The 27,070-nt window shown below is 34.0% G+C and overlaps 1 protein-coding gene across 2 annotated transcripts in view; it reads left to right on the top strand.

Annotated features, from left to right (window-relative positions):
• The window catches only part of TAF4B (TATA-box binding protein associated factor 4b), a 158,944-nt gene that overhangs the window by 9,175 nt on the left and 122,699 nt on the right, over positions 1-27,070 (top strand). For both annotated transcript variants that reach the window (XM_051970313.1, XM_051970312.1), the window contains exons 2-3: positions 23,225-23,367; positions 26,628-26,828. In XM_051970313.1, coding sequence (XP_051826273.1) covers positions 23,225-23,367; positions 26,628-26,828 — 344 coding nt within the window. The remainder of the gene's footprint in view (positions 1-23,224; positions 23,368-26,627; positions 26,829-27,070) is intronic.

The following is a 27,070-nucleotide window of genomic DNA, read 5'->3' as shown; positions in this document are numbered from 1 at the left end:
CCTTGAGGAATCATTAAGAACTGGAAAGCAGTGATAATTTTGTTAGTCATAATAATATTATCTCACTTAACAGTGATTACAGTAACTTTCATATACTGCTCTCATCTAACCTTCACTGTAGTACCTTGAGGGGATATCTGTAAACATCCCCATTTTTGTAGATGAGAAAACCATAACCCAGACTAGAATTACTTAGCTTGTAGTAAATGTCAGGGCCAAGATTTAAGAATTTTTCCTAGTTCATTTTTCTATGTAGAGATTACTTTTTTGGCAGTGTATTTGTCTGGGGCCTTTCTCTTCTCATTGGTGACACTCTTTCTCTCTCTCTCTCTCTCTCTTTCTCTCTCTCCAAGATCACCATTTGGGGAAGGCCTGAAGCCATGCTTTGCTTCATTCCCTCTTTATTTTCCATATTGTTCCTTCCACTTTTCGCATATTCCATATGTATTGTCTTCCCTTGCTCATAGAATTCTTTTGGTTGCTTGTATTTATAGCATATTTATTAAGTGCCTATCATGTGCCAGGCACTGTGTTAAGTACTGGGGATAAAAGACAAAAATGCAGATCTTGCTCTCAAGGAACTTGTAGTCTAAGAGAGGAGATAACACATAAACATATATACACAAACAAGCTACATATGGGATAAATAGGAAATAATTAACAAAGGAAAGGCCCTAAAATTAAGAAGGATTGGAAAAGGCTTCTTGTGACAATTGGAACTTAAAGAAAACCAGGGAAGCCAGTTGGCAGAGATGAAAAGGGGAGAGTATTCCAAAAATAGAGCACAGATATAGAAAATACCCAGAACTGAGAGATGGAGTTAATTTTGTGGAACAACCAGGATGTCATTGTCACTGTATCAAAATACATTTGTAAGGTATAAGAAAACTGGAATGGGGGGGGAGGGGCAGTTATGAAGGGCTTTGAATGTCATCTACAGGAGTTGATCCTGGAGGCCTTAGGGAGCCACTGGAGTTCATTCACTGAGTTAGGGAGGGATGAGAAAGTCTGACATGCTTTTTTTTTTTTTTTTTTTTTTTTTTTTTTAAATAAAGGAAAACCACTTTAGTGGCTGAATGGACAATAGATTGGAATGGTGAGAGACAAGGTAGGCGTGCCCACCAACCAGCTGGCTACTGGATTAGTCTAGGTATGAGATGATAAGGGCCTGTGCCAAAGTGAGGATAAAATCAGGGGACACAACAAGGGTATATGCTAGAAATGTTGCAGGGCCTTGGCAATAGCTTAGATATGGAGGAGAGATAGTGAAAGTTGAGGATGATTCCTTGCTTGTGAGCCTGAGGACTGGAAGGACAATGCTGTCATTTACAAAAGAGCTTCTTAAATTTTTTTTTTTACTGGCTACCTCTTTAAGCTTGAGAAATTTTTACATGATCCCAGATATGTAGTATATGAAATAGCTATACAAAACTAAAATTTACTGATAATAAATCACAAAAGAAATTAATTTTAAAACAATTCTTTGGTATACATGTAATTTTACCATTTATTAAAAATGAAAGTAGATTTGCATATTAATGAGATGGATGTGCTTCTTTATTTTTATATAAAGAATTAAATCTTGGTGGAATATTTGATACTTTTTACTGTTGCCAAATTTTTTGCAACTACATATTCAGTTAAATAACTATATATGGAGTTTCAACTAACAGTTTTACAAACTTGGATCTATAAAGGTAAAAAGGGGTGAACTAGGGCTGGGAAATGAGGGTTTAGGGAGAAGATACTTATTTGCATTTTGGATATATTTAGTTTAAAATAGTCTAAAGGGCAGTTGATGCACAGTTGGAAGCAGTAAGTTTGGTACAGGAAATTTAGATTTGAGAATCTTCAGCTTGGATAATTAAAGCTTTGAGAACCAATAAGATCACTAGTGACAAAATCCTTAGAGATGCTTTTGATTAGAAGGTGTGATCTGGGGGAGGATCCAACAAAGGAGATAGAGGGAGTGGTCAGAACCAGGAGGGAGAGGTGTCATCAAAACTCAAAGAGTAGACAGTATTGAGGAGGAGAGAGAGTAATCAGTAATGGTAAAGGCTGCTGATAGGTCAGGTAGAATGAGGACTAAGAAAAGGCCATTGGATATAGTATCTAAGAGATCATTGGTCATTTGGGAGAGTGCAATTTCTTTTTCTTTTTTTTTTTTTATTATAGCTTTTTATTTACAAAATATATGCATGGGTAATTTTATAGCATTGACAATTGCAAAACCTTTTGTTCCAATTTTTCCCCTTCCTTCCCCCTACTTCCTCCCCCAGATGGCAGGTTGACCAATATATGTTAAATATGTTAAAGTGTATGTTAAATAAAATATATGTATACATGTCCATACAGTTATGTTGCTGTACAAAGAGAATTGGACTCTGAAATAGTGTTCAATTAACCTGTGAAAGAAATCAAAAATGCAGGTGGTCAAAAATAGAGAGATTGGGAATTCTATGTAGTGGTTCATACTCATTTCCCAGAGTTCTTTCTCTGGGTGTAGCTGGTTCAAGTCATTACTGCTCTATTGGAACTGATTTGGTTCATCACATTGTTGAAGAGGGCCACTTCCATCAGAGTTGATCATCATATAGTATTGTTGTTGAAGTATATAATAATCTCCTGGTCCTGTTCATTTCATTAAGCATCAGTTCATGTAAGTCTCTCCCGGCCTTTCTGAAATCATCCTGTTGGTCATTTCTTACAGAACAATAATATGGGGAGTGCAATTTCTATTGAATGGTTAAGGTCCAAAACTGAATTGCAAAAGGGTTAAAGGAGAGAGTGAAAAGAGAAAATGAAGGCACCTATCCACAAAGAGTAGAAGAGATAAGATAGTGGTGATAGAAGGATCAAGTGAAGGCCTTACAAGGGAGACATAAACTTATTTGTAGGAAGAAGAAAAGGAATCAGCCGAAAGGGAGAGATTGAAAATAAGTGTGAGAATAGGTATGAGTGGGCTATAACAAAGGGGTCATTCTTTTGGAGGTGAACTGGACCATCTAAGGAGGGACATATTCCTGTGGGTTAAAGAAAGAAACTGTAGATAGCAGGGATAAAAAGTTAGCCTTGAATTTTCCCTATTCAAGTTATTTCTGACACATTGGCTTTCTAACCCCTTGGCAAATGACCTGAACTCTGTCACCTCAGACAATGTTTTAAGTTTGTTTTTTTTTTTTTAATTAGAAACAGGACAGTTGTTTATCTACTTTGGTAGAGTATTTTTGGGGGGCTTTTCATATACTAGTGAAATAGCAAAACTAGACCGAAGAAAAAACAAAAGAAACAATAATTTGTACTTTCTATACCAAGTAACTTAGTAACTTAAATTTTGTGGTCATACCCAGAATTTTTTTTTTTTAAAGTTAAATAAGATTTTTCAATTTTTTTTTTTTTTTTTTTTTTGGTGAAAGTAAAATTGTTGCCATATCCTTTAAGAGGATTTTCTCAAGTCCCCATTTCTCACCCCACATCCATATTAGGCATTTATTTTGTAAGACTCCTATTTGTAAACATATATTCTCAGGAACTGAAGTTCTCAACTTTCATGTCATGGACCCCCTTAACAGTTTGGTGAAGTTTCTGGTCTCTTCAGGTGATTGATTTGTTGCCTACATTCATAATGGAAGGAAATCCTAAATTTCATTTGGAAGTTAGTAAAAATAAAGATTTAACTTTTTTCATATCCATGTGCATATAGACCCTTTGAAATCTATCCATGAACCCCAGGTTAAGAATATGTACTACTTGACTTTAGGGATTTGTCCCTCTTTTGAATTTGAATTTGTTACCTAGTATCTGTACACTGTGCCTAACACATGTACATTGAAAAAAAAATCTTTGATTGATTAAAAGCATTTATCATTTTAATCTTTAGAAAAGACATGGAAGTAGTGGTATTTATGAGAGAAAAAACTTTTTGACTGCCTTGGAATGGTAGTGACATTAAAATAGATTTCCAGCTCATTTGATTTGGTCATGCATTACTTCCTTTTGATGACTTGTTATACACTTCCCAGAACAGTCCATAGCTCAATAACCTGAAACCCATGATATTCATAGCTTTTATAGGATCAGAATTTAAGCTGGAAATCACTTGAGAGATCACCTAGAACAGTCGGGTTAAGTCTATAACATTCTTGAAATGTTTTTAAGTGTATAAAATTAAATACATAGGATTACAAAGAAAATCAGTTCTGTTGAAATACAATTATTAAAATAACACACAGTCCTCTCCCCGCCAACTCCTCCCAACCTTAAGTTAAAAACCCCTGATATAGTCCAGTTCTCTCATTTTGTAGACAAGCAAACTGATGCCCAGAGATGTCACTTGCAGAGGGCCATAAGTAGGGAATGAGTGTTAGTAGGGGTTAGAATATTGGATTTCTGAGCACCTATCTGGTGGACTGATTACTACCATAATTTTTTGGGGTGAGGTTAACTATTATATGAACCAACAACTTAGATTCAGTAAATCCTTTATTAAATATCTGCTATATACAGAGCACTATATGATACCCTTTTCCTGTCTTTCTGTCCAGACATGTGAATTCATAGATGTAGGGAAGTCTGCTAGTTCTGCAGGCACTGAAAATTTGTCCAGAGTCACATAACTGCTTATGTTAGAAACAGAACTTGAACCCAGATCTTCCTGACTGCTCTCTAAAGAAACTTTAAATGTTGCTTCAAACAAAATAAATAAGACTTTTAAATATAAATCTGTCTGCAAAGAATGTTCAGCATATAAGTATATGACTATGTACATAAAACAAATGTATGTGTGTACATATAGAGATGTATATAATGTGCACATTGTATGTAGGTACCAATAAAGTTTTGAGTGTGATTAAATTTTAAAGAAAAGTGGTGAAATCAGTCTTCAGATTAAAAAAAAAAGAAATTTTGGGAAATTAGTATGAGCAGTGTTGTCTTTACTTGGCTTTCTTTTGATCCTGTGCATTTTCTTTAATTGTTAGTAAAATGTACTAGCAGCCTCTACAATTTTAGTGTTTTCTTGAGAGCGCATCTTAATATGAAATTGTAACTGCTATTGTTTTCATCTGTTTAAGTAGTAGCAAAAGTCAACAGTGTTATCCTCTATTTTGTGTTTTTGAATAACTGAGGAAGCAAGACTGCTGCATAGTCTGCTTTAGGAATGTATAAAACATATCTTTGAAGAATGTATGTAGACCAGCCCAGCTTTTGTGTAAGGACATAAGTAGGATGTATCCTAATAATAGTGGACAGAATGCTGGTTTGGGGTGTTAGGAAAGCCTGAGTCAGCCTGCCTCAATCGCTTAATAACTGTGACCTCTCTCAGGTTATGGTTTTCCTCATTGTAAAATTGGTATGATAATAGCATCTATTCCAAGAAGTTATGAGAGAATATCAAGGAATAATGGGGGAAAAGCAAAGAGGATAAGCATTTATTTAGTTCCTACTACATGCCAGACACTATTCTAAAAACTTTTTAACAATCATCTTATTTGTTTTGAGGTGCTGTTATTGTCTTCATTTTATTCTTGAGGAAACTGAAATAATCAGAAGTTAAGTGACCTGTTCAGGATCAAACAATTAATAGTTTTTTATGCTATCTTTGAATTCAGGTTTTCTGACTTCAAGGCTGGCCTTCATCTTTTAGGACTCTTCCACCACTCTAGTCTTCTGTATTCCTGCCCACCATCTCTGATTATGACAATATAATAACATGTCCAAGAACTTTTATGTGAACTTTTGTCCAATGGCTTATGTGATAAGGTTTTGTAAACCTTGAGCAAACCTTAAACCATATAAATGGTAGTTATTATAGTAACTTGGCCTAAGATTTAGGATAGTATAAGTTGTATCTGGCTATTCCTGACCCCATTTGGAATTTTCTGGACAGACACTGGAGTGGTTGAGGCAAAGAGGGTTAAGTGACTTGCCCAGGGTTACACAGCTAGTAATTGAAAAAGATTTAAACTTAGGTCTTAGTGATTCCAGGCCTGGTACTCTATCCACTGTGCCATCTAACTGCTTTTTTATTTATGTAATCTTACCCACGGTATTAAGCTCCTTATGAATAAGGACTAAGTCTTAGTCATCTTTATAAATCCCACTCTCTCTACTGCTGCAGTTAGCACCTTGCCCACAATAGGTGGTCTGTTAATACTTAGCCAAGAAGCCTCCCCTAGTGACAAAAAGCTCAGTTTCTTTGTCTGTAAGATGAGAGAGTTAGAAAACATGATTTCTAAGGTCCTTTACAGATGTAGGATCTTTATGAATTAAGCAGAAGGTACCAATATAGTGATGGTATTTGACAAAGATATACAACATTTTTCCCTAACAGTTTTTAGTTCCTTTACTATGAGGAGGAAGCTGTATTTTCTGAAACCTCATTTAAATTTTTTTTTCCTTTTTTTAATAGTATTTTTTTTCCAAATAGTTTTCAGCATTCACTTTTGTAAGACTTTGTGTCCAAATTTTTCTCCCTTCACCCCTTACTTCCCCTTCTACAGGGCATCAGATAATTTGATAAAGGTTAAATATATCTAATCCTTTTAAATATATTTCCATATTTGTTGTGTTGTTCAAGAAAAGTCAGACCAAAAGGAGAAAAAAACACAAAGAAGAAAAAAGCAAACAAGGGTGAAAATGCAATGTTTCCATCCACATTCAATCTCCATAGTTTTGTCTCTGGATGCAGATAGCATTTTCCATCCCAAGTTTTTTGAAATTGTATTGGATCATTATATTGCTGAGAAGAACTAAGTCTATCATAGTTGATCATCACATACTGTGTGCAGCGTCCTCCTGATTCTGCTCACTTCGGTCAGCATCAGTTCATGTTCCTCCAGGCTTTTCTGTAATTGGCCTGATCATTTCTTATGAACAATAACAATCCATTATATTCATATAGCAAAGCTTACTTGGCCATTTCTCAGTTCATAGGTATCCACTCAATTTCTTGTTCTTGTCACTACAAAAAGAGCTGCTACAAACATTTTTGCACATCTGGGTCCTTTTCCTTCTTTTATGATCTCTTTGGGATACAACCCAGTAGAGACATTACTAAATTAAAGAAAATGCACAGTTTTGTAGCCCTTTGGGCATAGTTCCAAATTGCTCCACAGAATGGTTGGATCACAACTCCACACACAAAAAAATTAGTGCACAAGTTTTCCCACATCCCCTCCAACATTCATCATTATCTTTTCCTGTCATCTTAACGAGTCTTGAGATATGGGAGGTGGCACTTCAGAGTTGTTTTAATTTTCATTTCTCTAATCAATAGTGATTTAGAGCATTTTTTCATCTGACTAGATGGTCTTCTGTCTGAAAATTATTCCTATCTTTTGACCATTTATCAGTTGAGAAATGGCTTATATTCTTATAGATTTGAGTCATTTCTCTCTATATTTTAGAAATTATTTCTCATCTTTTTCCCTTTTAATCTCGGTTGCATTGGCTTTGTACAAAACTTTTTTAATTTAAAGTGATCAAAATTATCCAGTTTGCATTTCATAATGGCCTCTAGTTCTTCTTTGGTTATAAATTCCTCCCTTCTTCAAAGATCTGATAGGTAAACTGTCCCTTGTTTTTCTAATTTGCTCATAGTATCACCCTTTATGCTTAAATTGTATACGCATTTTGATCTTATTTTGGTATAGGGTGCGAGATAGAGGTCTATGCAGAGTTTCTAACTTTATTTTCCAGTGTTTGCAGAAATTTTTATCAAATAGTGAGTTCTTATCCCAGAAACTGGAGTCTTTTGGCTTATCAAACAGTGGATTACTATAGTCATTGATTATTGTGCCATAGGTATCTATCCTATTCCACTGACCTACTACTTTGTTTCTTAGTCAGTACCAGATGGTTTTGATGAATGCTGTTTTATAATAGAGTTTTAGGTCTGGTTCTGCTAGAAATCTTTTCTTTCTTAAGATGAATTTTGTTATTCTTTATAGCTCCATAAAATATTTTTTTGGCAGTTTGATTAGCATGGCACTGAATAAGGAGACTAATTTAGGTAGAATTGCCAAGTTCAACCTGAGGAATTGATATTTGTCCAGTTGTTTAGATCTGATTTTGTGAAAATATTGGGTTCATATAATTCCAGGGTTTGTCTTAGCAGACACCCAAATATTTTATTTCGTCTGTAGTTATTTTAAATGGAATTTCTCTTTCTATCTTACTGCAGGGCTTTGTTTTGTAACATATAGAAATACTGATGATTTGTATGGGTTTATTTTATGTACTGCAACTTTGCTAAAATTAATTGTATCAAGTAGTTTTTGGTTGATTCTTTACTCTAATTCCTTTTATTTCTTTTTCTTATTGCAAGAGCCAATGAATGTTGAATAATAGTGGTGATAATAGCATCTTTTTTCATCCTTGATCTTATTGGGAGTGCTTTTACCTTCTCCCCATTACAACAAATGCTTGCTGGTGGTTTTAGATAGATGATACTTGGCATTTTAAGGAAAACTCCATTTATTCCTATGCTCTCTAATGTTTTTAAAGGGAATGGGTGCTATATTTTGTCAAAAGCTTTTTTTCTGCATCTATTGACATCATATCATTTCTGTTAATTTTGTTATTGATATGGTCAATTATGTCAGTAGTTTTCCTCATATTGAACCTCCTCTGCATTCATGGTTTAAATCTCACTTGGCCAAGTGATCTGCTTTGGGTATATCATAAAAGTTTTGGTATGTTATCTCATTATTGTCATTCTCTTGGATAAAATTATTGATTGATTCTATGATTTGTTGTTTGAGCCGCTCATTCTTTAGGATTAGATTGCTTAATTTCCAATTAATTTTTAATCTATTTTTCCATGGCCCTTTATTAAGTGTAATTTTTACTGTGGCATGATCTGAAAAGGATTTTACTATTTCTGCCTTTCTTTATTTGATTATGAGGTTTTTATGCTCTAATTAATACATATTTAATTTTTGTGGTGCCATGTATCTCTGAGAGAAAGGTATATTCCTTTCTGTTCCGTTCAGTTTTTTTCCAGAGGTCTATCATATCTAAGTTTTTTTTTTTTTAAGAATCTATTAATCTCCTGAATTTCATTCTTTTACATATATTTTGTAGTTAGAAATCCTGAGAGAGTGAAGTTGAGAATTCCCCACTAGTATAGTTTTGCTTTCTTATTTCTTCCTGTAACTAACTTAACTTCTCTAAGAATTTAGATACTGTACCACTTGGTACATATGTTTAGTCTTCATTGTCTGTGGTCCCCTTTAATATAGGATGTAGCTTCCTGCCTTATCTTTTAATTAGATTTATTTTAATTTTTGCTACACCTGCTTTTGTTTTGTTTTGTTTCAAGATTGAAACATTATATATTATGTTCCAACCTTTTACCCTTATTCTGTGTATCTGTTTCAAATGTGTTTCTTGTAAACAACATATTGTAGGATTCTGGCTTTTAATCCACTCTGCTATCCACTTCTGTTTTATGGGAGAGTTCATCCAATTTACATTCACAGTTATTACCATTATGTATTTCTCTGCATTTTATTCTATTCTAATATACTTTTCTCTCTCTTTCTCCCCTTTCTCTCCTTAGTAGTATTTTGTTTCTAACTAATTCCTCCCACAACCTATCCTCCTTTCTATCATCCCTCCTCCCTTCTCTTCCCCTCTTTCCTGGTGTTTCTGCCTGCCTTCTATTCAGTCCTTTCCTTTTCTTTGTCCTTTCTCCTCTTAATTCTTTATAGGGTAAGATAAATTTCAAAACCCAATTGAGTATATACATATATTATTCCCTTTTTGAGCCAAAAAAGATGAGAATGAAGCTTCCTTCTTGCTCTTTTGAAGTTCCCTTATACCATCCGGTTAAAATTCTACTAGCTATTGTCTACAAATCTTCAAAACACTTCCTTTATTTTTTCAATGAGTTCAGTTCCTGACTCATAATCTTTCTCTTCTTTCCTACCCCAATTACGAAATTTCAGTTTACATATTCATACTCTCTGAAAACACCTTAACCTCAGAGTTCTTCATTTTATTCATTTTACCTATCTGCTTACCTCTCCACCCAACAGCATTCACATGCAAAGATGATCATTCCTTTAGTCATGTCATCACTCACAAATATTCCTTTCCACTTTAATTGGAATTGTAAGGTATAACTCTGTTGGAGAAAGGGGAACTATGGATATGGAATACTTTAGGTTCTGTCAGATAAGTTCAATTTTTTTTTTTGCTTAAATGTTTCTAATAACAAGAACAACAAAAATGGCCCCTATGCAACAGGTATTGCTTAAAAACTGTATAAATACTACCTCATTTGAGCCTAATGACAATCTCATTAGGTAGATGATATTCTTACTTTCATTTTAAAGTTTTTGAAATTGAGGCAGAAAGAGCTTGACTTGCTCAGTGTCACACTGCTAGTGGGGAGTCCAAATTTGAACTCAGGTCTTGCTGAGGCTAAGTTCGACACTCTGTCCACTGTGTCACCTAGCTCCCTATTTTTCTTTATTTTAAGCATAATATTTGGTGTAACAGGTCACCACCCAGTGTTGTGCTTCTTCTTGCACCTTGGGGTCAGGACATCTACTTACTCTTTGGACTTTCTTGCTTCCTCTAACTTGCTTTCATGCAAAGAAGGGTATGTGGTTACACTGGGACTGTCAAGAGTCCTAGAAGTCACCCTTATAAGTAGGAATTATTCACAGCTCAAGTTCACGCCAATATGTTTCCATTTTACAAATGAACAATTAGAAATATAACCATTTACTTGATGGTAATATCATCATTAGGTACTCATAAAAGCAAGTACATTTATAATAAAATACATTACAATCTATATATGAACCTAAGTTCCACTTTCCTACCACTGTGCAGAATTGCCACACCCAAAAACTCAGTGGGGAAACAGAGAAGATAGGAAAAACTCGTGTTATGAGTGTAACTCTTAACTCACGACTTATCCAGAATTCTTATGGTATTTATAAGAATCATTCAAATTACAGTCACTCTATAAGTGGATGTTGTGAAAATGTTTCCAATTAGTTTAAATAATAGTTCCCTTAAACCAGAAAACTGCACATCTTGCTAGTTTGAGTGCTACTGAACAGACCTGCCAGCTACACAATTCAGTTCAAATTGAGGGCAGCAGATTTCATTTAAGAGTATCTCGGCTTGATTCTCTGGCTATGGCCAACCAGCCTAGCCACTTACACTACTACATCATTTTTTTCGCATTTCTGCTTTTCTCTTTCAAACCAAAGAGGGGCAGCAAAGGGCGAAGAGTCTTTCTGGGAGGCTACCTATCTCTTAAACTCTAGGGGGCGCTGAAAAGATACAGCTGGAACTCGAAAGTTCTTGTCCAATGAGGTTGAGCCTTTGCCCAACCAATGAGGGCTCACTAAACTGAAGTCTTCTGTCAGCTGACTGCTCCACTGCTGCTACTTCACCAGCAGGTCGAGTAAAGCTGCTTTTGACATTTTACTGTTTCTTCAATCTTTTCTTACTATGGTTCTTTATTCCTTGGCATCAGCATTCTATCTTAAACCTTTTATTGGCTTAAGTCAGAATCTTCTGGCTTTCAGTGATTAACCAACCATTCACTTAAAAGGTAACTTCTATGAAGTCGACAAACCTTTAAAAATCATTCTTCAGGTAGCTAAATATTAATTATTTCTCAGTTTTGAAGGTTTTACATTCCTAAGCATCAAAAGTTATGTATGCAAATGAGCAGAGGGACAACTGTAGTGCTTTAGTACTCTATTAATAGTTCACCTGAACATGTCTGAGTTGCCATATTTTTCCAGACACATTGGATCTGGCGTGGACAGGAGGCCCTTGAACACATCAAAATGATTCTTCTCCCCTCCTCCCTCCTCCCCCCACAATTTGTTGTTTATATCCCAAGATGGATAATCTGTATGTCATTGGGAGTTTGGAGGGAATTAGTCTTTTCCCCTTTCCCTATGACTTCTCCTTTTTCTTTCTGTAATTTAAATATCCAAAGCTTTAAACTGCACTGCTGGGCTTCCTGGTATAAAGTTCCCAAATGCACATGCCTTACTCTTGTATGTCTCTTGAACTTGTGATATTGTTTTTGGTTAACAGCACTAAATGAAATTTTTTCTGCCTTTTCAAATGATAGGAATGAATTGAGGTAGTTATATATTCACAAGATAATTTCTTCTTCTTTTTTTTAATGGCATAAAGCAGCAAAAATTTAAGAATTCACTGTGCATAAATCTGTACTAACAATTGGGAAATATAAAAATAGATACAGCTTCTTACAGGGAACTTATGAGTAACTATAAAATACATGAGAATGTAACTTGCTGTTAAGTGCAAAAGGGAGATTTGGACAATGATCTGAGAAATTTTAGATAAAGATCTTTATGTTCTTTTTTCTTCCTCATTAGTAATTTATTTTTTCAAATATATGTAAAGATAGCTTTCAACATTCATCTTCGTAAAATGTTTGTGTTTCATATTTTTCTCCCTCCCTCTTTTTACCTCTTTCCTCAAGAGAATAAATAGTCTGATATAGGTTAAATATGTGTTATCCTTTTTAAATATTTCCATATTTGTCATGTTGTGCAAGAAAAATTGGACCAAAAGAAAAAAAAAACATGAAAAGGTGAAAATATTATGCATCAATTTACATTTAGTCTCCATAATTTTCTTTGAGGATGTGATTGTTATTTTCCATCCCAAATCAAACTATTCAAATCTCATCCAATAACTGTTTTTTCAAATTTTAGAAGTTTAAAATTGAGTTTACTTTTTTCCTGCAAGTCAACAAGATACTTTTTCATTTTCTATCCTCAATCTGGAGGCAGCTAATGATATAGTGGATAATGCTCTGAACCTGGCTTCAGGAAAACCTGAATTCATGTCCAGCATTAAAAATCTTGGGCAATCACTTCACCTCTGTGAATTTACCTTAATTCTAAAATGGGGATAATAAACTTTACTTCATTGAAGGGTTGTTCTGAGGATCAAATAGAATAATATTTGGGAAAAAAGACTTGGAATAAATATTATAAATATATATTCAGTCCAAAGGTGAGTTGTATTGTTTTATAATAGGTTCTGTGAAATTATGGTTGGTAATTTGTATTGATAAGAGTTCTCAAGTCATTCAAAATTGTTTCTCTTAAGAATTCTTTTGTAACTTTTCTCTATCACTTGATATACACATTTTACCAAGTTTCTCTGAAACCATCCCCTTTATCTTTATTTTTTTTAAACTTTTCAAAATCTTTTATTTATTTTTACAGCACATTTTGTTACATTAATGTGCCATAATTTCTACATGAGCCTTTTTTTCTCTTTTTTTAATCTCTTTGGGATATAGATCTAATATTGAATGTCACTAGGTCATAGAGTATGCTCAGTTTACTAACGTTGGGGCATCATTCTAAATGAATGAATATCTAGTCACTTCACAGTTATAAAAACTGTGCCTTATTTTATCTCTTTTCCTACAATCACTGCAGCATTTATCATTCAACTTTTTTTTGCCTACTTTGCCAGTTGGATGAATGTGAGTTGGAACCTGTTTTTAAAATTTGTTTCTCTAATTGAGTGATTTTAAAACATTTTTTTTTTAGTATGGTTTTTGATAGCTTTGATTTCTTAATTTAAAAAGTGTGTCTGTTCATAAATTTGATCACTTATCAGTTAGGAAATGGTTCTTATTCTTACAATTTGAATCAGTTCTCTCTATATATTAGAAATGAGACCTTTCAGATAAACTGTGTGTGTGTGTGTGTGTGTGTGTGTGTGTGTGTGTGTGTGTGTGTGTGTGTGTATGTATGTATTTGTAGTTACCTGGTTTTTCCTAACTTTTTCAGCATTGGTTTTATTAGTACAAAAAACTTTTAAATTTTGTGTAATCAGAATGGTCATTTTATCTTCTATGTTCTTCTTATCTTTTGGTCATGGATTCCTCTCCTTTCTATAGTTAAGGAAAGGTAATTTCTTCCTATTTCTGAGATAAATGCTAACTAATTTACCTTAGTAGCTGGAGTCTTTGTTTTATCAGAAACTTCTATGGTCATTTGTTTCTGTTTATTGTATACTTAATCTCATCTACTTTCTTTCTTAATCATTTTGATGATTAAAGCTTTGTATTAAAATTCAAGGTCTTCTATTGCTTGATAATTTCCCCCTTTTTTATCATTTCCTAGAAGATTTTGACCTTTTCTTTGTCCAATTGTTTCTAACTTTTTAAAGTAACCCTTTAATAGTTTGGCATGGCAGTGAATAAAAGTAAATTAGTTTGTGTAGTTTTTTTTTTTTAAACTTATTCTACTCCTGAGCAATTGATTCTCCAACCATTTAGTTCTGCCTTTATTTGTGTAAAGAGTTGTAGTCAGATAGTTTTTAGGTATATCTTGATAGATAGTCTCAATTATGTTGCTATTATACAGAAAAGCTGTTGATGCTTGTTTATTTTATATCTTGCAACTTCGTAGAAGTTGTCAATTGTTTCATTTAGCTTTTTAGCTGACTTAATTGGATTCTTTTAATAAATCATGATGTCAAATGCATAAAGTGATTGTTTTGGTTCATCTTTGTCCATGCTTATTCTTTTAATTTGCTTTTCTTGTCTTGTAGCTGTATCTAACACTAGCACTATCACTTAGTAATCTTGATAATACATATCTTTGCTTTATTCCTAATCCTATTAGAAAAACTTCTAATTTTTCTACTCATAATACTGGCACTTAATGCAAAACAAAACACTTTTCTGCATCTATAATCATAATTTTTGTTATTGTTGTTAATAGTCTTTTAAGATGATAGTTTTTATAATATTGAATCAACCCTGCAATTCCTGCTACAAATCCAATGTTGTGGTTGTGAATAATCTGTCTTTTGTTTTGTCCTTTCTAATATTTTATTTAATATTTTTGCATCAGTGAACTTTGATTTAGATCATAAATCCATATTTATATTGTAGAAGCATTGGTAGGATTGTTTCTTCTCCACATTTTTAAATCTTTTCAGTTTATATTAATATTGAAATTGATTGGTGTTTGAGTGATAGAAGTTAACTTGTAAATGCATCTTATCTGGGTCTTTTTTTGTGGTGCTGGTAGTGGTGGAGATCACTTATTTGTGGCTTAATTTTTTTTTTTTTATTATTAAATTGGGTTACGTTCTTTTTAATCTGGGCATTTGGTATTAAACCAAAATTGGTTTCCTACATTTGAGGCATCATAATGTCCACTTATGACAGAGGTAATATCTTATATCATTTGCTAGTTTATATAGCTCATTTTTTTGGACAAAAATACTGTACATCCAGCATAGCGTCAGAATACTAGCACTATGCTTCACAGTGAGAGATTGGAGTAGGAATTTTAAAATACTTTAAGGAGAAAGATTATTTTCAAAAAGACACATTGTTATTTAACCAAACTCTTCATGTATATTGAATCTTCTTTCAAGGAATACACACATAAGAAAGTTGACATTATTGAAACACTTTTATTAAATGTGAAATACTCTTAAAAATTAAAATATTAGTTAACCTTCAACTAATACTTTTTTTTACTTTTGTTTTTCTAAAAAAACCCAAAACACCAAACTTTACATATATTTTAATAAGCTATTTTAAAATGTCCTGTTTATTATTCCTCAGTAATGTTCTTTAACATATCTTAAGCTAATTAGGGAAGGGAGAGGTAGGGAAAGGAAGGAGAAAAAAATCTTAGAAAAATTAGTGTTGAAAATAATTTTACATGTAACTGGAAAAATAAAGTACTATTAAGAAAAAAAATCTTAAGCTAAAATCGACTTTAATTTTTTTCCTCAATGATATTTTATTTTTTCAAATATGTGTGTGTGTCTAGATATGTAGTTTTTAACATTAATTTTTCTAGACTTTGTGTTTCAAATTTTTCTTCCTCCCTTCCTTACTCTTCTCCCTTTCCCAAGACAACAAGCAATCCGATGTAGGTTAAATGTGTGCAATCCTTTTGAACATAAATTCACTTTATGAAAAGCATTTAGAAAAGGTGCGTGACCCATGGTAAAAAACGCTGTGTAAATGTCATCTTTTATTATGACTGTGACTATTGTTTACTGAAAAACAATTGTCATTTAGCATATTTTTGGGGAAAAAAATGTTAAAATGGGATTTAAGTTTAAAATATCTGAATAAAATGAGTTTTTAAAATTTAAAAATAACCCTTTTTATTATTTTTCTTGCTATGTTTAGCCTTATATTGTGAACTAGTTGCGATTTATGGCATATGTACAATTAATAAAAAATCATGCAGCTTAAGAGCCTGTCTTAAGACAGTACTACTTAATGAAAAAATCAAATCTGAAGATTACAAGAAATAAATTGTTTAGTCTAGATTCTCTCAAATGTAGCCAATATAGTATAGCTTGGTGTGTTGGATATGGAGTTAGGAGAATGTGATTTTTAAATCAAAGCTCTCAGTGGTTGTGTGAGCCTCTGACCCTTAGTTTTCTCTGTAAAAGTAAAGGGATTAAACTAGATGACCCCTGAAGTTTCTTTGCCTCTATGACTACAATCCTGTGTTTTAAAGCTATTATGTTCCCTCTAACTCTACTCTTCTCCAGGCTAAATCTTCCCCCAATTACTTTATATGAGAAAATCTCAAAGCTTGTTGTTATGTTGGAGCCTATCTCTGAATATTCTTGTTATCAGTGTTTTCTTCTAAAATGAGGTGTCCACTAATACATTGTTGGTGGAGTTGTGAACTGGTCCAACCATTCTGGAGAGCAACAGTACTATGCCCAAAAGTCTGTCAAACTGTTGTTGCATACCCTTTGATCCAGAAGTGTCTCTACTGGGTTTGTATCCTGTTTAGGACCACGCCTAAGTGTGAAGCCCAGAAAGCCTGTGAAGGAATAAAGGGGACTGAACCATTAAGAGATGGGTCAGTTCTCTGAAAGCCCCCACAGCAAAAAGTAGACTTGAAGGAATTGCAGATCAGCCTTTACAGATGCTTAAATACAGACAAGAGGTCAGAGGAGAGAGGGCAGAGAATACAACTACCTCTCAGTTGCCTTGTTGTATCATTGTCATCCTCTCACATGAAGGGATCTATTCTGCTGGTCAGAATTAGATTTCCCAGCAGGAATAGCAGGTGGCTCCCACAGCAGTCTCCCAAAGAGATCATAAAAAAGTAAAAGGAACCCACATGTACAAAAAATGTTTGTAGCAGCCTTTTTTGTAGTGGCAAGAAACTGTACACTGAGTGGATGCCCATCAGTTGGAGAATGGCTGAATAAGTTATGGTATATGAATGTTATGGAATATTATTGTTCTATAAGAAACAAATGTAGGATGATTTCAGAGAAGCCTCGAGAGACTTACAGGAACTGATGCTAAATTAAGTGAGTAGAACCAAAAGAACATTGTTCCTGGTGATAAGAAGATTGTATTGATCAATTCTGAAGGACATGGCTCTTTTCAATAATGAGGGGATTCAGGCCATTTTCTTTCTTTCTTTTTTTTAATAGCCTTTTATTTACAGGTTATATGGGTATGGTATGGGTATGGGTATGGGTAACTTTACAGCATTGACAATTGCCAAACCTCTTGTTCCAATTTTTCCCCACCCCTTCCCCCCAGATGACAGAATGACCAATAGATATAAAATATATTAAAGTATAAGTTAGATACACAATAAGTATACATGACCAAACCATTATTTTGCTGTACAAAAAGAATCGGACTCTGAAATATTGTACAATTAGCCTGTGAAGGAAATAAAAAATGCAGGTGGGCAAAAATATAGGGATTGGGAATTCAATGTAATGGGTTCTTAGTCATCTCTCAAAGTTCTTTTGCTGGGCGTAGCTGGTTCAGTTAATTACTGCTCCATTGGAATTGATTTGGTTCATCTCATTGCTGAAGATGGCCAGGTCCATCAGAATTGGTCATCATATAGTATTGTTGTTGAAGTATATAATGATCTCTCATCCCTGCTCATTTCACTCAGCATCAATTCTGTAAGTCTCTCCAGGCCTTTAGATTCAGGCCATTTTCTATGATCTTGTGATTAAGAGAGCCATCTGTACTTAGAAAGAGAACTGTGGGGATTGAGTGTGGATCACAACAGTATTTTCACTTTTTTGTTTTATTTGTTTGCTTTTTGTTTTATTTCTCATCTTTTTTTTTCCTTTTTGATCTGATTTTTCTTGTACAGCATGATAATTGTACAAATATGTATAGAAGAATTGCACATGTTTAACCTATATTGGATTACTTGCTGTCTAGGGGAGAAGTTGAGGGACATAGGGAGAGAGAAAAAAAATTGGAATACAAGGTTTGCAGGAGTGAACATTGAAAACTATTTCTGCATATGTTTAAAAAAATAGCTTTTTAAAAAAATCAAATAAAATGAGGTGTCCAGGCCTGACTATACAATGTGCGGTCTGACCAAGGCAAGTCTGGAGGATCACTTGGGAATTTTGAAAAGGAATTTATATTTGGGTGGGTGGGGATTGATTATATTAGGATAAAGGATATAAGTAGAATTAAGAATCTGTTCAGAATTAGATCCATATAGTTCTTTTTTTTTTGCCTTCTGAATGATGAAATTGTCAATAAGACAAATCACAAAATTGTCTGATTTTTATGCTCTTCGTGGGAAAAGATCCAGAAGATAGGCAAATAACTTGATTTTTGTATTCCAACTATTTCTTACTTCTGTAGCAGTTTTCTGATTCAAAATCACATTTGTACATTATATCAACATAGGTCTGGGTCCTTAGAAATTTTACAGAGAAGGTAGCTGAAACAGAATTTTTATCTGTTTGATAGCACTGGGGAGTAGTAAGGTGGTTAGACCAGAAAGAGGCTTAGCGAGAAGTTAGACTATAGATAGACTAAGTAGGAAACTTAAAGTAATTCAGACAAATAGGCCTGTAGAAATAAAATTAACATTTGACAACTTTTTTGATGTGTGGGATAAGAGATATAAAATAGTCAAAGATAATTCATTCCAAGGTTTCAAACTTGGCTGATTGGGAAAATTGTGGTGCTCTTAATAGAGATAAAAGTAAAGATGGCACATTTAGTGGATTTGTGGATGACAAAGTGGAAAATCTGCTAATATATTGTTATGATAAAATTAGATCCCAAAATACCTTGATAGATCAGACCCAAATGTAGTAAAATAAAATTGTGCAATGGTAAATTTAAGGTCCCCAGTCTTACCTAAGGCAGAATGATGTTAAATGACTTGCTAGGGTTTCACAATAAGTGATTTGTTGGATTAGAGTTGAACTCGGGTCTTTCTGATGCCAGATCCAGCACTCCATGCATTATGCCAACTAGCTGCCTCCACTGGTTCCCAGTAGAACATACATCAGTTCTCCCTTGTCACTATATAACTGGCCTTCTTTTTCAATTACATGGCTTTTTGGTGTCCAATTGAGGTTTTTCCTAAGAATGTCTAATTTAGTAGTTTGTCATTTTAAAGGCATGTCTAACTATCCATTACTCCATTTGGGACTTTTTTTTTTTTTTTTTTTTCGCAGAGATATTGAAGTATTTTGCTATTTTCTTTTCAGCTCGCCTTACAGATGAGGATACTGAGGCAAACAGGGTTAAGTGATTTGCCTAGGGTCACATAGCTAATAAGGATATAAGGCTGGATTTCAACTCATGAAGATGAGTCTTCCTGATTCTAGACCCAATGCTCTATTCATTGTGTTACCTCATTGTAATTTATTCTTATTATAACAATAATTCTTTTTAATAGGAGAGTTGTTTATAATCTTGTTGGAATTAGGATAAAGTCAATCTGAAGATAGTAGTAAGAAAGATCATCTTAGAAGATTTTATTGTAAGGGGTGCTTTGAGTTTTTTGCCCAAGTAAATGGCTTGGTTTGGCCATGTTAACACTTCCTCCCCTCCCCCCCGCCCCTCTCTGAGGGAAATAAAAAAGCTTAATAACTTAAAATTTGGAAGAACTCCCATCCAAGCCTTGTATAGTAATGGAGCTTTTCCATTATCTCACCCAACATATTTTTCTACATAATGGACCATAAGCTAAGTTGAATAGGATGTAAAGATCTTAAAATAGTAACTTAATGAAGCTATTTCTTTACATTTAACTGCTTTGGGAATTTGATAAGATATCTGGAACACACCTCTAGGAGACCAGGAGGGTAGCTGTTTATCATATGCTGTATTCCCTAGAGATCCCAATTTGAGAGGCTGCATATATATCAATCCAAAATGAGAGCTTGACAGGAAATGATCAGCTTTTATATCAAAAGATCACAGATCTATGACTTCTTTTGCTCTAGTTAAATGCCATGTGAATAATTCCTTCTTGGTGCTTTTATTGTCTAGTTTATCCCTTCCTTTCTTCCTCTTAGAGGAAATTATAATATCTTAAAAAAAAAAGGAGAGTTAAGTGAAACTAAACTACATGTCACCCGAATCTGCCAGTATAAAAGGTACATCTTTCCCTACTTCTTTGGGGCAGGTCAAAATATATTATAAAATTATAATTTTATGTTCACTTTCTTTTGTTATTTATATTTACTTTGTGTAAGTATTGCATATATTGTTTTCCTGATTCTGTTGAAATGGGCACTTAGTAACTATATTTTAATAATAAGGTATCAATTTATTTCCTTTCTGTTTGAAATTGAACTTTAGCAATTCTGTTGTTAAATTTAACCTTTCTTCATCTGTCCCTTGAAAAAGCTAATGGCCTAATAGCATTGTTTCCAGGGGTCAACAAGCAATACTTTCTCATCATTATGTAGTTTATTCAGGGTCTTTAGGAACTGTTATTTTCTTTAAAAGGGAATATTAAGAATTAAGAATAGTGAATGAAGAATAACTAAATTTTATATGATGCTTTAAAAATTCTTATCAGCAAACTTATGGTAGTATAAAGTAGTCTTCTATTATTCTGATTAGAAACCGAGGGTTAGACAATTTGGGGAGTTTGCTGTCTTTTGCCATTCCTTGTACCTTTAGTATCCATTACAGTGCCCTAGCACAGAGCACAGCAGAATGTTAATAAATGTCTATTGTTTACCCATTTTTATACCAGTGGTTCTCAAAATGTAGTATGGGAGGTCTTTGAGGTCAAAACTATTTTCATAATAATAGAAAAAAATTTTAAATTTCTGTCTAGCACTATAAATATAAATATATCTATGATAGATATCCTGCATGAGAAAAAGTTCTTTGGGGAAGATCCTTAATAATTTTAAGAATATAGATAGGTCCCATAACTAAGAATTTGTGAGCTACTGCTTTACATAGCATCACACTGCCCAGTAAAGATTTAATTTTATAGTACAGTACAATAATTCTATCCTACATTTCCTGTCTTCTTATACTAGACTCCAAGACATATTCTTTGTTGCAGTGATACTGGCCTCCTGGATGTTCGATGAACAGGACACTTCAAATCTTTCTTGGCTCTGGGCATTTTCTCTGACTGTCCCTCATACCTGGAATATTCTCCTTTATTGCTCTGTGCCCCTGGCTCCCTAGTTTCCTTTAAGTCCCAACTAAAATCCCAACTTCTCCAGGAATCCTTTTCCAATCCTTCTTTATTCTAGTGCCTTCTCTCTTTTAATGATTTCCTATTAGTCTTGCATATAGCCGGATGTGTATTTTAAAGCAGTGTTTGTTTGTACATTTGCAATGTATCCTGTTAGATTGCACGCTCCTTGAAGGCTGGGACTGTCTTTTGCCACTTTTTTGTATACTGAATGCTTAGCAATAGTGCCTGACAAACAGTAAGCACAAGTTTATTAATTGAACTTGATCACTAGGGTTTTGTTTTTCCTCTTCTTTTGATCTCCTTTTTGATACATTTTTTGAAGTAGAAATTTATTTTGCTTGCGAGACTACCCTCTGAACTACTTACATTCTTAAATCCTCCTTTTGTCATGCCTTGGCCTGACCAATTTTCCCATTAAATTTAACATGTTTCTATATGAAAAACTTTGAGTTTATAATTTCAACACTCTTTTGCCTGACTCAGAATAGAGTAAGGAATATTGGATGCCTTCTTCCCCTTACTATCTCCTCCATATCTCATACTAACTCCCCCTCCTCCCTCTCTCTGCCTCTTTTCTCTTTCCTCAGTCACCTTTTTTCTCTCTTATTCCCCCTTTGGTCATTCTCATGTTGGAATCTGGATGGTTTGCCTCCCCTGTTAGAATCTGTCTCCTGATGGCCAAACAAGTTTGGTGTTTTGACCTTTCTTTGTGTTTTGCTCCTTACACACACATTTCTCCCCTTCCTCTTTCCCCTCCCCAACCCCCAAATTGTTTTAGTCAGGGACTCCTGCCAGGCTCCTCTCTTATTGTCCTTTTAAAAATTATATAAGAAAAGAGTGCTAGTTTTAAGTCTCTTCTCCTGGTACTGGGAATACTCGTTTCTTGCATTGGTTCTGACCTCTCCACTGCCCGAATGTCTGAACACTGATTTCAGACCTCTTGGGAAACATTTTCTGGTGGTCCCATGTTCTTCAAAGCTCTATGGACTACTTGTGCTAGTTTCTAACTTCTTTGTTCCAGATCAGCTTGTATTATTTTGCTCCCCTCTCTGTAAGTTATAAGGGCTGCCTCTGTCTTATTGCTTCATCAGACCAGGAATGAGATCCAACTTTAGAAAAGATTGTCAATTTCCTTCAGTCCAGAGATAACATTCAAATCTCAAATTGTTATGATGACCCTTCTGAACAAATTTTAATTGCTGTTGTCTTTTTTCTGATTGTCAAGTTGGGCATAATATTCACAGTGAGCAATTACTGTTGGTATTTTTTTAGATCAAATAATTTACTGAATACATTTATGTTCCAAGCTCTTGCATTTTTCTGATGTTCTTTTTTAAAACTGTTTTGCTGCTTTGGAAAATCCTTAGCAAAGAGAGTAAATCCCTAGAGGGCCAACAAAGTGTGCATATAATTAATATATTTTCTTTTGGTGGAGACATTTTAAAAAATATTGAAAAATCTGAGAGGTGAAGAAAACTGTAGGAGCATTGTCTAAAGTTATCTGGTTAAATAGATTAATTGATTAATTTACTAATATTTGTGGTTTTAAAAAACTAAACATGTTAACCTAATTTTAAAGGAGAAAGAAAAAAAAAACTTGAGTTATGAATAGGGAAGCCTCTATCCAGAGCATTTTGTTGTGAGTAAGGAAGAAGTAGGGAAAAGGAAATGATTTAAAGTTCTACTTTGAAGATGTGTTGTCAGAACTTACAACTTTCTCTTATGTACAGGAACTGTTTTAATAAGAAGTAACAGTGGTCAGCTGATGTTGGTGTCTCAACAAGCTTTAGCTCAAGCTGAAACGCCAAGCCCTATGAATGTAAGAACAGCAGTACCATCAAGTACTCATGCAGTCAAAATTTGCACTGTGCCGGTAAGTAATGACCTTGTCTGACTATCTGCCTTCCTTCACCACCCTTATCCCTTTTATTCTCCCTTCATCATTAAGAGAGGAAGGATGGGGGGGGGATGCTTCATTATCAGTTTTTTGATAGTGAGATTATGCTTAGTCATTTCAGTGAGACTGCCTTTTTTAGATATTTGATTTGAATGAGGTTTCTGAAATCACTATATAATGAGCCAGGTATGACCTTTGAGATGCCCATTTAACCAAACTTGGTTTTTTTGTAGGTAGTAATTGCTTAAATAAGTTATTACTTTTTTTTAACTTAAAGATTTTACAGTAATACTTTATGACTAAAGTAAATATTTCAAATAAAAAAATCCCCATGAACTTTAATGCTACTTTGACTTTTGGTCATGGAAGGGGGGGTTCATGTTATTATGTGTTTATATGACATGTAGGGACATATATATCACAACATGTTATACATATGTTACATTAATACAGATATGCACTTCTGTATTTATAAATACACTGTTGTATTGAAAAATGTAAATTTTTTAAAAAGGGAAATGCTGATTAAAAATATATATAATTAATGCTAGATGAGAAAGAATGTGTGTGTGTGTGTGTGTGTTTGTGTATGTATGTACGTGTGTGAGACAGTAGCCACATAAATGTTGATTTTTTTTTTTTTTTTTTTTGCCCCATCAGGGGCAAAAACATTTACAATATTTTTACAAATTTTGAAGATCTTAAATATTTCTTAATCTTTTTGGGAAAGAGTACAAATGGGGTATTTGTCAGGAGAAGTTGCTGAATCTCAAGGATTGACTGGAAGGCAAGTTTGAATAGTATAATATAGTATGGAACTGGGAGTACTTTGAAATAGAGATAAATAAGTAGATTGTATTCATTTTGTGAAGGCTCTTCATCGCTAAAGATTTACACTTTATTCTGAAGACAAAACAGAAAGCTACATGGGGTTTTTGAATGAGAGAGTGATCCTTTCAAACATTAGGAAAATCACTTTGGGAAGAGGAAAAAGGAGTGATGGGAAGAAGGGAATCTAAACACTTTGAGAGTTAAGCTGAGCACTAATGAGGACTTGCAGGATAACAGCTGTAAGACTGGCAAGATTGCAAAGCTTTGATTCCTACTCTGTTCTTTACACTACTATTACTAAAACCCTTCTCTAGGACTAAGTTTTTTCCCTTCTTTAAAAAGAAAAAGATTTAGATCAAAGGTTTCTACCTATAACCTCAAGAGGTATAAGAAGCTTGCCAAGGGATTTTGTGAATATTTGATATATAAAGGTATTATTCTTTTGAAATTAATCTCATTTCCCACATGCATATGCATGGTAAACTAAATCTACTTCCTTTCATATGAAGATGGGGATGCAAAATAGTTTGCTGAAAACTGGAATGGAAATTTGGGAATCCCTAATCTAAATCAGGACTTTTAAAACTTTTTTCTTTTGTGAACCCTTTTCCCCTGAGAATTTTACATGTCCCTGGGTATATAGGTATAAAAGTCAAACTTTTACTGATAATAAATCATAATTTTGTAACCCTCACATTCAATTATGAGGTATTTAGATGATCTTTAAGATTATTTTCAGCCCTAGAGCTCATCAGATATAGCCTCTGTGAAAAACAGGACTTGACGTGAAAATTGAATGATTGTACTGTCTCCATCAACAGGAATATTAGGAAGCGGGGCAGATTTTTTAAATTGATTGTTGGTGGGCAATTATGAGCATATTGAGTTTGAAGTGTTGATAGTTCAAATTCATTTCCAATCTAGTTGGAGATTCAATTAAGTAGTTTAAAATTTAAATAATAGAGGAACTCACCTGTAATGTAATATAATGTAAGTAGGTGAAGCAAATTACTAAATCATACCTACCTATCTGAGAGACAAAGATAAGCTTAGCTGAGTGTTATCCACATATAATTTGAATCACAGACTCTCAGAGTTGGAAGGGAATCTCCGAGGCCATCTGATCCAACCCATACCTGAAAGAGAATCTCCTCTGCAAAGTGTAAATGTTATTTTCCCCAGTAGAAGGTAAGCTTCTTGAAGGCAGGAAGTATTTCATTTTTGCTCTTGAATTCCTAGGGCTTAGCACAGTGCCTGGCATTTAATTAAATTGAGCTTGCACAAATTATACTATTTGAAGTGAAGGAGAAACCCACTATGTGATATTGTAGAAAGACACTGGCTTTGGAATCAGAGGACCTGGGGTCAAATTCAGCCTTCGTCACTTAATATATAGCCTTAGATAAGTCACTTTATCTTGAGGTTTCTTTATCTGTGAAATGAGAAGGTTGAATTAGATGGCTTCTAAGGTTCCTTCCAGCTCAAAAAAATCTATAATCCTGTGCTTTCCATCTTAGCTTGTAAATATTTTTATTGAAATGTTTTATTGGAATTTTTATCCCAAATAGAGAAGAATTCTGTACATGGCTTTTTTTTTTTTTTGGATGAATTCCATAATTTGATTGCATTGAGCTAGAAAACTTGGGTTATGTTTTTTGAATGTAATTTTAAAACCATATATAAAACATAATTTCTGCTTGTTGACTTAGGTACTGCCCTCTTCCATTGCCCTGGCTTTTTTGAGGGGACTTGGAAGGTTCCAATTTCCTTGGAAGGTTCAAACCAGTCAATAATGCTAAAAATGTATATTGTTCTATTACGGATGATTTTGCCTCAGCTAAGAGCAGGTACTTAAAACTGACATATTTAGTGGGGCAGAGATTAGTCAAAGGGTCAAAGGATCACAGTCACTGGAGAGGCAAAATACATCTGAAATTTGATCCTGATAAAACCCAGACTTTGGTGAGATGATCTTGATGTCATGTCAGGAAGAAAGAAACTAATGATCACTGAAAAGCATTCATCTAAACCTGATAACCTGGTTATTCCAGGCTTTCATCACTCTTTCTCAGTTTGGTGTGGGCATAACTGAATTGGTTGCACATAGCAGAATTATCCCCTAGAATATTAGAGGGCCAGTTGCCTTATTGGGAAGGAAGAAGTCTTATTCTAACATTTTTGAATGTTACAGACAAATAGATATCAATTTCTTAAAAAGATAGAAACTTTTAGTGATGAAGAGTTAAGATAAATGAGAGGTACCAGACGAGAAAAGGTAGGATAAATGTGTCCTGCAAGAAGGAAGGAACCTGATTAGATCAATTTACAAATTCTTAAATGTTTGTTTTCTTACTGAACTCTTCCAAATCCTAATAATCCTGCTTATTTTTATATTTTCTTTTCAGAATTCTGGTACACAGTTAATTAAGAAAGTAGCAGTGGCTCCAGTCAAAACAGTGACTCCAGTCAGGGCAGTGACCTCTGTCAAAGCAGTGGCTCCAGTAAAGGCAGTGACACCCGTTAAAGCAGTTGCTGCCCCTGTGAAAACTGTGGCACAGTTAGGAAGTACTGTGGTAACTTCCCTCCCAAAACCTTCCATAGTACAGGTAGGTTCTTACTATCTCTTGCTTCCCTATATCCATGTTACATCTTTTATTTCTTTGGCAAAGTTACAATAGTGAGTTACTGTTTTCATTCAATATAAATGAAGTATTTGAGACAGTTTTTTGATTTTAGCCAAGTAAATTACTTGATTATATAGGAAAGACTTCCCAGAATAATTAAAGTAGTAATAGCTCACACATGAAGATTCACAAAGTGCTTTTTTAATAACATTCATATGAAGTAG

This window comes from Antechinus flavipes, chromosome 1 (assembly GCF_016432865.1).
Source record: "Antechinus flavipes isolate AdamAnt ecotype Samford, QLD, Australia chromosome 1, AdamAnt_v2, whole genome shotgun sequence".
NCBI classification, from domain to species: Eukaryota; Metazoa; Chordata; class Mammalia; order Dasyuromorphia; family Dasyuridae; genus Antechinus; species Antechinus flavipes.
This window is presented reverse-complemented; position numbering and strand designations above follow the sequence as displayed.